The 12,583-nt window shown below is 39.5% G+C and overlaps 1 protein-coding gene across 1 annotated transcript in view; it reads right to left on the bottom strand.

Annotated features, from left to right (window-relative positions):
* Positions 1-1,568: 1,568 nt before the first annotated feature.
* The window catches only part of CPS1 (carbamoyl-phosphate synthase 1), an 87,546-nt gene continuing 76,531 nt past the window's right edge, over positions 1,569-12,583 (bottom strand). Inside the window, exons 34-38 of the mRNA XM_044305128.1 lie at positions 10,424-10,522; positions 8,569-8,628; positions 5,829-5,938; positions 4,966-5,095; positions 1,569-2,587 (exon numbers count right to left, since the gene is read on the bottom strand). Coding sequence (XP_044161063.1) covers positions 2,489-2,587; positions 4,966-5,095; positions 5,829-5,938; positions 8,569-8,628; positions 10,424-10,522 — 498 coding nt within the window. The 3' untranslated portion in view covers positions 1,569-2,488. The remainder of the gene's footprint in view (positions 2,588-4,965; positions 5,096-5,828; positions 5,939-8,568; positions 8,629-10,423; positions 10,523-12,583) is intronic.

Raw genomic sequence — 12,583 nt, forward strand, 5'->3', positions numbered from 1 at the left:
TATCCAAGAGTGAACTTTTTGAACAGCCATTTCTAGGGTGGGGTTATCCAAGACTAAACTCTTCAGAGTGCCAGAGCCTGAGGTTGGGTTCATACTTATCTGGTCCCTGCCACTGGATTCCAGCTGAATATCTCCACGGCCTCTTCGGCAGGTCCTTGGTCTCCGGGAACCATCCTGTTGATGGGCATCACTCGACTTTTGCAGCCAATCACTGACCACAGTGGTGGCCTGTCACCTATGAGGTGGGTCACGTTACTCATAGGTGACAGGTCAAATTACGCCTGTCAGCAGGATGTTGGTTCCCAGAGACATGCCGAGGCGGCCCTGGAGATATTGAACAAGAATCCAGCGGTGAGGACCAGGTAATTATGAATCCAACCTCAGGTCCAGCTACTCTGAAGAGGTCTGTTAAACAAAGTTTAGTCTTGCATAACCCTTTTAATGCAGGTAAGAACAGTTCCTATCAAAAGAGAATCTCTTTCTTAACTGCCCACCAACCTGGCCAAGAGGACCTCCTCTACCAACTCAGAATTCTCTAAAAGGTTGTATGAAAATGGGTTTTGACGCAAAATACTGCAATCTGCAACTGTGTCACAAGGTAGAGATGCCGCGGTAGATAAGTGTGTGCGATGGTTGTGAAGTCAGATATTGCAACCAGGGAGTACGTGTTATAGACTGTGCAGATTGTGTGATACTGCTCGACATGGAAAGTTATCCATGGTGATAAGTGCAGATAGGGCCATCTACAGTGCCTGCATTCTGAGGAGACAAGGGAAAGAGTGCCCTGCATTCTGAGGAGACAAGGGAAAGAGTGCCAACAACAAGTAACTGAGTGTAAGACAAGCCAGAGGGAGAATGAGTTGCCACTTCTTAAAGAGACAGTACCCATTTATCCTGTTGCCTTGTAATAAGCCTGTTCCCTCATTGACAGACTGAAACAAACATGCCTGTTGCCTGTCAAACACTGTTGTTCGTGTAAACTTGTCACCCTTTCTGAGTCAAGAGAACACCACCTTGTTTAAGTTACAACTGTGTTAGCTCTCTCTTGATGCCCTCTGTCATCCTAGAATGGGAAGCAGCACACACCACCACCAATACATTTGACAATACCGCCCACTTACAAGCAGGCCTGAGACAGTTGAAGTGCCTGATTATCAAAGGTAGAGGGCTATTGGAAACTGACTTGGTGCAGCAAGGGAGAGGAGGGGGACATCAGTCCTCAAGCTAAGAATTTGAAAACAGAACCGGGTAAAAAATAGTAAAATGGAGATATTCCTTTTTTTGTTTTAAGGCCCAGTGCTTGATGTCAATCCTCTGCCCTGCAAAACCACTTCGGCGCAGGTTCTGAGGATGGGTCATCCTGGAAAGGAAGTGGACATCAGGGCTTTACCACTGATCTCTCCCGGACCGCCATGTCATATCAATAGGTGATGTTTTAGTCATCCAGCATTAAGACTCCTGAACAATACTGATGTAGATAGATAGAAAGTTTGATAATGGATAGATAGATAGATAGATAGATAGATAGATAGATAGATGATTCTGTTAAAAAATAACGCGAGACATTGTGTTGAAAAAGACTCAGTGGTTTTATTTCTTCACATGCAATTATTAGGATCCTCCATCTTTTACCATTTGTTTCTTTTCAGGTTTGTCTCCATCATTTGAAAAGGCTCATCATTACAATGGGTATACTATTATTTACGGGATCATGAGAAACATTATCCAGGGTTGGTACTGTGTTCTTGAACAGCAGTTGGTACTATTACTATATGTGTTTAGTGTGAGCTCCTGCCATCCATGATTCTAGCCCAAAAGTTTTATAAGCATTTTTTTTATTTTCTTAGGATTTACACTTTCTTTTGGTCTAATTATAAAGTAGACCATCTATGTGGGGCTAATTTATACAGCTTTGATCATAGATTTGATTTTAGATGTCTTTTGGACAAAATGTCCAAGCTCAAAACCGATTTGGTTAATTTTAAACAAAGCATTAAGAGCTTTATTTCTGGGAACATCATATGTAAAGTGGCTGAGATACCATATGCCTTTGTGAATTGCTGCTCCAAATGAGCAGGCATGAACTGTATGGGTGGCATGTATGTGATCAGTTATGAACTCTTTGTGGGGAGGTTTTATCGATTATTTTTTACTCGTTCTACATTTTCTTTTAGTTGCTTAAGGTGTAATGGCCTACAACATGAATATTTTATGTTTTTACATTTCATAGTGGCACGGTAAATTTAGGGGTGATTCTAAACTATATACGAAGAAATCTATAAACATACATGTACCCATGTAATTATTATTTTTTACTGAGCAGAGCTCAGATTTCACATGTTCAAAACCTTAAAGACATGATCAAAGTGGCATTGGTCTTCTTTTAATAAAGTAAAATACAATTGAAAGTAAACAAATGATCAACAAAAGACATTTAGTGAGATGGTCCTTTCAGTTGGAAAAGCTGCTTCGGAATAATTTAGGCTCCTTATACGGATTTGGAGCCCCCAAATTGTCTGTAGTGGAAAAGACTCTTGGCGTCCAGGTCTCCAGAATATTTTATAGCTTCAGCAAACAGTTTAACCACCTAGAAAATATAAGTAAAGTTCATGTCAGCAAATTACCGGAACAAAAAAAAAACATAATTCAAAGCTATCTGGTTTTGATAAGATTCTGAATGTGCTATTTGGCTGACCTGACCCCATTTATAAGCCGTATCTGAATTGTTAGCTGCACAGTAAGTTATATTGATTATATGTTCATTTACTGAAGTATGAGAGAGAACACTTTACACAGTCCTCATAATGTGATAAATGAATTGCTGTAGCGAAGTCTATGGAAGCAAGTGTTTAAATTGAATGTGAAAAACAAGGGAAAAGTACAGCACAATTTTACCTTTCTATAGCAGTCCACGATGTAATGTTTTTAGTTTACAGACTAAATGTAGTTCTGTCATATGCATTAAAAGCTAATGCACGGTATATTAGAAGAATTATTGCCTCCACAACTTGAGGCTTTGTCTACCAAAAGGTTGGATATACGTCATTTGTGCACCAAAACAGAATTTCCACCCAAGATACTGAGACCATTTTAAACCTGATTGCGGTATGAAGAACAATACAATAGGGGCTGGCCACACTCAATAAATTAAATGGATCTTCTATAGTCTATAGCAGGTGAGCTTAGCTGTTTCCATAACTCCCACAGACTACTATTAAGAAGTGAGACTTACAGCATTTCCCCGTAGTCTGAAATCTAAATAACCCTTTCCATAGCACATCAAAAATATGATGAAAGTTATACATTTTAGCAAATTACTCTTTTTGTACTGTACTAATGCCCAGCAAGCAAGAGCTTTCAGCAGGCAACAGGAAACTCCTCTATGCCATCTACGAGAATCTGCATGGTAGCAAAGTTCATCAGATTATCCGGAACTACAGTTTAAAAATAGTTTAAAGGGGTTCTCTGCTGTGGACAATCCCTACTTGTTAGAAGGGTACCTTGATAATAAGATGTCCATAACTCTATGGAGAAATCTGGCAGTAAATGCTCATTTTCTCTCCAACGCCACCACAGGAGAGATTAAGCATTACACAGTGAACATTCAACTCAATGGATTGTCTGTTTAAAGGGGTTATCCAAGAGAGAACTTTTTGAACAGCCATTTTTAGGGTGGGGTTATCCAAGACTAAACTCTTCAGAGTGCCGGAACCTGAGGTTGGGTTCATACTTACCTGGTCCCTGCCACTGGATTCCAGCTGAATATCGCCACGGCCTCTTCGGTAGGTCCTTGGTCTCTGTGAATCATCCTGTTGATGGGCATCACTCGACTTTTGCAGCCAATCACTGACCACAGTGGTGGCTTGTCACCTATGAGGTGGGTCACGTTACTCATAGGTGACAGGTCACATTACGCTCGTTCCCAGAGACATGCCGAGGCGGCCCTGGAGATATTGAACAAGAATCCAGCGGCAAGGACCAGGTAATTATGAATCTAACCTCAGGTCCAGCTACTCTGAAGAGGTCTGTTAGACAAAGTTTAGTCTTGCATAACCCCTTTAATGCAGGTAAGAACAGTTCCTATCAAAAGAGAATCTCTTTCTTAACTGCCCTCCAACCTCGCCAAGAGGACCTCCTCTACCAACTCAAAATTCTCTAAAAGGGTGTATGAAAATGGGTTTTATAAATTAGATAACCCCTTTTATAGGTAATCTATGACTTATGAATAGATTATAACATTGTGTCCTGCATCTCAGCCTGGACCAGATATATATATTAGGCTACTTTCACACTAGCAATTTTGTTGGATCCGGCAGGGTTCAGCAAAAACGCTTCCGTTACTGTTAATACAACCTTCTGCATCCATTATGAACAGATCCGGTTGTATTAACTTTAACATACCCAAGACGGATCCGTCATGAACTCCATTGAAAATCAATGCGCGACGGATACGTTTTCTATTGTATCAGAGAAAACTGATCCGTCCCCATTGAGTTTCATTGTGGGTCATGACGAAACCGTCTTGCTCTGCATTCCAGGACGGAAAGCAAACGGCAGCATGCTGCGGTTTCCTCTCCGGTATGAGAACGGAACAGAATGCATTTTGGAGCATTTCATTCTGTTTAGTTAAGTTTTTTCCCCATTGACAATAAATGGGGACAAAACGGAAGCATTTTTTTCCAGTACTGAGACCCTATGACGGATCTCAATACAGGAAAATGTTAACGCTAGTGTGAAAGTAGCCTAAATATTATTTAAAGATAAACGGCACAGTAGAAATTCAGATATGTCTATGGGAAAAGCCGAACTGTCGCCCATTGCCCCAGCTGTCAGAAGAAAGGGTTGGACAGTTCCCATTTCAATATCTTTTATCTATAATTCCCTGGTAGATAAATGGCATAAGATCATTCAGCTATCAATGATTCTAAGTGCGTGGTCAGCTTCACCTAAATAGTTATGACTAACCTGGAAGTTGGTAAGTAAGGCGATTCCGCTGTCCACTGCAGTCCTCCTTATGATAAAGTTATCACGCACATACTTTGTGTTGTTGTTTGGCAAGTTAATCACCATGTCAATGTTGCCTTCTTTGATCAATCTGTACAGAGAACAATAAGATGAGCCACAGCAGAAAATTACGTCTGGTGCAACTATTGTACTTACAACCAATATGACTTATCACATAAGGTCCATGTTCTGAGGGACAGCAAAAACAATAGCACAGATATACTTTTTCTATCCAACATACACAATAAAATACAGCAATACATTTCATCAGTAAATTTGATCATCCAGGAATTGAAAAAATAGTTTACACATATAAGGAATCTTTACAGGGTGTAGAGTAACATCATTTATGAATCCATATAAATTCACTTTTTCAAGACTTCTGTGTAAATACAAATCCGATACAGCGGGAATGGCAGGCTAACAAGCCTTATGGGAACCACTTTAAAGGATTGCTGCCATTCAGGCAATCATTGAAGCATACAAGCTTGTGCCATGGCAAATGTTTCAGAATAAATCTCTACTCAAGCTGCACCCTTTATTATCCAGACCTCACCTTCAAAGCCAACCCTTGTGCTCCTTCCCCCACCAAGCTGCCCATATTGGTCTTGCCACAATGTAGTGTTTATAAAAAAAAACCCTAGTCATATTCTAGTGCCCACAGAGTGCTACAATTACAAAGGCGCCAACCAGAAACTTATCTGTGCACAGTGTGGTCACCCTGGTTCTAAACATGGGTTAGAAAGAGAATACTCAGAAATAATAATGATATATCCAGTTCAACAGTAATTGGAAATCTTAGCTTTTGGGATTCTAGAACATACTTGTAGATTGAGGGAGTGCTGGACTGTGCCTCCTGGGAAGGCCAAGCAACAGCTGTAGCAGGAATATCATTTGCATTCAGCCAATCAGCAGTGGCCTCAGTAGCATACAGCTGTATAGTAGGAGAGAAATGGAGCATATGAGAAATTTTGACTATACATGGCATTTGGGGCATCATGTATCCAATGCGAATGTGTTAGTATGTCAATAAGTAAATGAGAATTGAATGTTAGTATATATGTAACTGTCTCTCCATCCATCCATCTATTATCTATCTACAGTTGTGTTCAAAATAATAGCAGTGTCTTTAAAAAAAAGTGAATAAAGCTCAAAATCCTTCTAATAGCTTTTATTTCCATACACACAAATGCATTGGGAACACTATACATTCTATTCCAAATCAAAATATATAACATTTGTGCTGTTCCTCTAAAAAATAAAGAAAAGTGAATATTAGACTGTTAAAAAAAATAGCAGTGTTTGTATTCTTCTTTACAAACTCAAACATCTACTACATAAACTGAAAAATGTTTTAAGATTTAGCTTTCCTTTGAATCTCTGTTTCTGAGAACTGCTGTACATCTGAGTTGCATTGAGTCAACCAACTTCTGGCCCCTGTGACCAGGTATTCCAGCCCAGGATGATTGGACTACATTCCACAGTTCTTCTCTATTTCGTGGTTTTGCCTCAAACTGCATTTTTGATGTCACCCACAAGTTTTCTGTAGGATTAAGATCCGGGGATTAGGCTGACCACTCCATAACGTCAATCTTGATCTGGAACCAAGATGTTGCACGTTTACTGGTGTGTTTGGGGTCGTTGTCTTGTTGGAACATCCATTTCAAGGGTATTTCCTCTTCAGCATAAGGCAGCATGACCTCTTCAAGTATTCTGATGTATTCAAACTGATCCATGATCCCTGGTATGCGATAAATAGGCCCAACACCTTAGTATGAGAAACATCCACATATCATGATGCTTGCACCACCATGCTTCACTGTCTTCACAGTGTACTGTGGCCTGAATTCAGTGTTTGGGGGTCATCTGACAAACTGTCTCCGGCCACTAGACCCAAAAAGAACAATCTTACTTTCATCAGTCCTCAAAATGTCTCTTTAGGCCGTCAATGTGCTCTTTGGCAAATTGTAACCTCTTCAGCACATGTCTTTTTTTCAACAGTGGGACTTTGCAGGGGCTTCTTGCAGATAGCTTGGCTTCACATAGGCGTCTTCTAATAGTAACAGTACTCATTGTAACTTTAGACCTTCTTTCATTTTCCTGGAGCTGATTGTTGGCTGAGTACTTGTCATTTTGGCCAATTTTCTATCCATTCGAATGGTAGTTTTTCGCTTTCTTTCACATCTTTCAGGTTTTGGTTGCCATTTTAAAGCATTTGCAATCATTTTAGCTGAGCAGCCTATCATTTTCTGCACTTCATTATATGTTTTCCCCTCTCCAATCAACTTTTAACCAAGCTACACTGTTCTTCTGAACAATGTCTGTAACGACCCATTTTCCTCTTTGTAACCAGCATGTACAACATTTGCTGCCTTCCTTCCTTAAATAGGAAATAATTGCCACCTGTTTTTCAAAGAATGAATGACCTCACTCATTGAACTCCACACTGCTATTATTTTGAATATGCCCTTTTCAATTAGTGAGTCAATTACAGAGAATCAGCAGCATGCATGGCATGAATTTCTATTACTCTACTACACCTGCTAGTAAATGATTTGCCATGTAGAAATATAATTTCTACCAAAAACAGTGATTGATCAGGTTAGGGATGTCTGACTGCTATTATTTTGAACACAACTGTATCTATCTATCAATCTGTCTATTAATCTATCTATTATTTAATATCTATCTATCTAGGCAGGGATGACAGCACAAAACAAGAGCAAATGCATAACAAGAAATAAACTAGGTGGAAGCCCAAGGGGATTAGACCATTGCTCAATATACAAAAAATGCAAAAAGGCAGCATTCTCAGCAGGATAAAGTAAAAAAGAAAGTTTATTCACCTATGCTTCTGCAGCGTTTCAGCTCAACTCAATAGAGCCTTTGCCAATCTCAAATAAAGAAGGCTCTAAAGTTAAGCCTAAACGTTGCATCCACATCGGTGAAAAAAAATCTCTTTTTTACTTTATCCTGCTGAGTGCTGCCTTTTTGCTTTTTTTATTTATCTATTAATCTATCTATCTATCTATCATAAAGAAAAATATAAGTGACACGCCTCAGAATATACCAGGTGCAAAAAATCCTTTATACATCACATACTTTTATCCAAAAATTCTAATAATATAAACAAGAAGCAGCACTCCAGTTCAAGTGAAAAAAGTGGACTTCTTTATTCAAGCTTAGCAAAGGCTCCATTGAGTTGAGCTTAAATGTTGCAGAAGCATGGGTGAGGAAAAATATCCACTTTTTTTTTACTGGACCTGGATTGCCGCCTCTTGTTTTTATTATTTCTTTCTATCTATCTCATACCTATCTCATAGCTATCTAACTCTCTAGCTCTCTAGCCATCTTCTGTCTGCCTACAGTATCTACAGTACTTTTACCTATCTTCCTGCAGTATTTATGTCAACTACAGTAGATCGTATCCCTATATTTTTTCTCATGGTATTGAATACTTAAATAGGAAAAATACAAGCTTTAGTCTGAAATACACAAATACGAGCAGTACATTTTAATTAGAAACATTTTAATCAGAAACAGTAATAAAACATCTTTTTCTACCTTGAATCCCTCCTCTTTAAGTTGCTGGGCTGTGCCGAGGAAGTGGGGACGGAATGAATGCTACATGAAATAAAAATATTAAAAAAAGGGAAAAATAATGCAGTAATACTGATTATATAGTACACAAATCATATGGAAAAGTTCTGCATACTGCAACATTATAATCCAATTACTACATTATAAACCCAATTATAAAGTACTCTTAAATGGCGACTAACCTTTCAATAAATGTTTCATAAATCAATACTAGAGGTAAATAAAAAACTTTGTAATATATGTTATAAGAGAAATATGCCTCACTCCTCCTCTCCTCCCCTCCCCTCTCTATAGACTTCTATGGGCAGCATGTAATCTGATCTTTCAGTAAGATAAGTCTCATATTTCAAGATAGACTTAGCAGAAATCCGGACCCATTCATTTCTATGGGGCTGTGCACACGAGCGGTGATTTTCACTCATCACTTGTGCATTGCGTGAAAATCGCAGCATGTTCTATATTCTGCGTCTTTCACACAATGCAGGCCCTATAGAAGTGAATGGGGCTGCGTGAAAATCGCAAGCATCCGCAAGCAAGTGGGGATGGGGACCCGATCTTTATTATTTTCCCTTATAACATGGTTATAAGGGAAAATAATAGCATTCTGAATACAGAATGCATAGTACAATAGGGCTGGAGGGGTTAAAAAAATAAAATAATAAAAAAAAATTAACTAACCTTAATCCACTTGTTCGCGCAGCCGGCATCTCTTCTGTCTTCTTCTTCGAGGAATAGGACCTTTGATGACGTCACTACGCTCATCACATGGTCCGTCACATGATATTTTACCATGGTGATGGATCATGTGATGGACCATGTGATGAGCGTAGTGACGTCATCAAAGGTCCTATTCCTCAAAGAAGAAGACAGAAGAGATGCCGGCTGCCCGAACAAGTGGATTAAGGTGAGTTAAATTATTATTATTATTTTTTTAACCTCTCCAGCCCTATTGTACTATGCATTCTGTATTCAGAATGCTATTAATTTCCCTTAAGGGGAAATAATACAATCTACACAACCTTGAACCAAAATCTGAACTTCTGTGAAGAAGTTCGGGCCTGGGTACCACAGTCAGATTTTTATCACGCGCGTGCAAAACGCATTGCACCCACACGATAAAAACTGAACAACGGAACGCAATCGCAGTCTAAACTGTCTGCAATTGCGTACCTACTCGCACGGGTTTGCCGCAACGCATCTGGACCTTATCCGGACACGCTTGTGTGAAAGAGGCCAAACTCACTTGGTTACCTGTTAACACCTGTTAGAAGCTACATACGGTGATACATTTCACCTGCATTGACTACAGAAGGGTAACTGTATAATCGATGACCATGTCATACATGCCCACCAGAGCAAGAGCCACTCTTTGATGAGCATGTGTCCTAATAGGGTATATACTGTAGAGAGGAGTGGTCTTTAAAGTGTTTTGATGGGACTTACTTATTGATGCTTGGTATCAGAATGGAGGGGGGAGGTCTGACCCAGCACCCCTGCCAATCAGTTGTTTTATCAAGTGCTGGAATCAGGCATTGGAAATACAAAACTCCATCCACGGTTTAGTGGCCATGCCTGGTTACTGCAGCACTTCTCCCATTCAATATAGCATGCTAGTCTGTACATAAACTATGCTTACGCAGGGTACTGGCTCTCCTTAAAGAGACCAGTCCTGTATGGAGACTTACTGGAGTTGCTCCATGGTATGGAGACTTATTGGCATTGAGAACTATCTCTGATTCAGCGCTGGAAGGTATTTCTTTATATAGTACTTAAACTATAAATGTTACAGAAAAATACCCTAACTTTATCTAATACTAACCTGGATTCCAATCAAAATTCCCTTTTGGGGAAGTTTGAAACCTGTGGAGATCATGGCCTTCAGGAAGGCAGAGTAGATGTTTTGTCCAAAGCAAGCCACCTGAATAGAGCACAATAGAACAAGGTTAAGCAAAGCGTTTGCTATCTTTTAACAACCTGTCATCAGATGTACACTATGTGTGGATGTGGGCAAATTACAAAGTACTGTAAATATCCTCCTCATCATGAAAAAGAGCTATTTCTTAAAGAGGTAGTCTGATTTTAATAATTCAATTAAAGGGGTTGTCCGGGTTCAGAGCTGAACCCGGACATACCCATATTTTCACCCAGGCAGCCCCCCTGACGTTAGCATCGGAGCATCTCATGCTCCGATGCTCTCCTTGGCCCTGCACTGGATAGCACAGGGCAAGGGCTCTTGTTTACAAAAACACACTGCCGGGCGGAAGCTTCCTCCCGGCAGTGTGTTCGGTGACGTCACCGATAGGTGTGCTTTTCCACTGCCCTAGCCGTTTAATTGTCCAGATATCTAACAGGTAAATAGTAATGTATTGAGGAGCAGGACATGCACACTATATACAGTATTACTACCTGCAGCAGCAACTCATGCCTGTAAGTGTCTGTATAGGAGCAGGTCTGTGTGTGTTTCTTTTTACATTAAACTTGATTAATGACATGACAACATCACCTAGAGACAGGCAACCTTTTTACAACATCACCTAGAGACAAGCCACCATGTAAATACACACTGTAATGTAGTTACTATAATAACCGCAATAAAAATTATTATTACAATACTGGTCCTATTTAAATATCACGTTGATGTGTCATGTGTGCTGCTTACTGAATGTCAGAAATTACATGATGTGTAGGGTGTTACATGACTGATGCCATGTTTCAGTTAGGTCATGGATGCATTACATAGGTCAACTGCTTGATAAAAGAAGGAAGGTATGTATGCACAATTTTAAATACACGTATACTAGAAAACGGTATGTTTTTCTACTATATAAACAAATACGTCACAAAAATAAAAAATTATATACCCCTTTAACAATCCAAGGCTTGGATAGGACATTGTGCCTAGCTAAATTTATTATCTGTAAACATATATGACATTTCAAGCTTGTGATTTCCACTATGAAGTGTCTTTAGTCCTCTACTCCATGGACTAGCAACCTCCACACTCCAGCTGTTCTGAAACTACAACTCACAGAATCCTTCTTCCACTTCTATGGGAGGTACAAGAACAGTCAAGTAAGTGTGCATGCTGAGAGTTGTAGTTTCACTGCAACTGGAGTGCGGAAGGTTGCTGATCTCTGCTCTACTCACATGTTCCAATGACAACACTTCCTGTTCTGCTCCAAATCACCATCCACACCAATATCAATATCCTAGCTAGTTTAAAGAGTATTTAGGTAGATATTTAAAAGTCTTTGTGGATGATGGTTCTAATCCATATGTGGAACAATAGAGACTATTTAAATATGATTCCTCTAAGGAACTATTATATACCAATTTTGGCTGCTCTTCTTTCAGTCTGACTCGTTTGCTTTCTTAAATCAAACTTCACTTTTCTACCTTCAAGAAGGTGATTCTTCTACATCCCTTGTTGAGATCATTCATCCCTTAGTTGTACATTCCTTTCATATTCACTGCTTTCTTTATCTGAGTTTTAAGTTATTTACTAGGATTATATGTGATAGAAGTGTAGTGCTTTACTGTTCTTTGCTATTTATTCTAAATGCTTATTTGTTCAAATTCATTTTGTACTTTGAACTTTTGTGTCTAAATTTCTCCAATGCAGTAAAATGAGGCCAAAAGAAAACTGAGACAGGACCTCATGGTCTCTTGCTATTGAATAACTACGTAAATGTTAGGACTTTTTGAAGAGTAAGGGTATGTGTTTAATTGAATGCATTGGTATATAATACTTACCAAGCCCAGGTCCTGCGATGAGTTACCGCAAGCAGTTGTGGCTCCAGGACACAGCTGAATCTGGTGGCTGGACAATCAGACTCTTCCTCCTCTGATCCTCATTTCAGCTGCAGTCCGGCTAGATTCAGTTGCACCTTTGGGTTGCACAACCCAACGGCCAACTGGGGCCAGCTGCTGATATCAGGCTCAGTGGCTATATAAATAAATTTATTAAGCTTTATCTAAT

This window comes from Bufo gargarizans, chromosome 8 (assembly GCF_014858855.1).
Source record: "Bufo gargarizans isolate SCDJY-AF-19 chromosome 8, ASM1485885v1, whole genome shotgun sequence".
NCBI classification, from domain to species: Eukaryota; Metazoa; Chordata; class Amphibia; order Anura; family Bufonidae; genus Bufo; species Bufo gargarizans.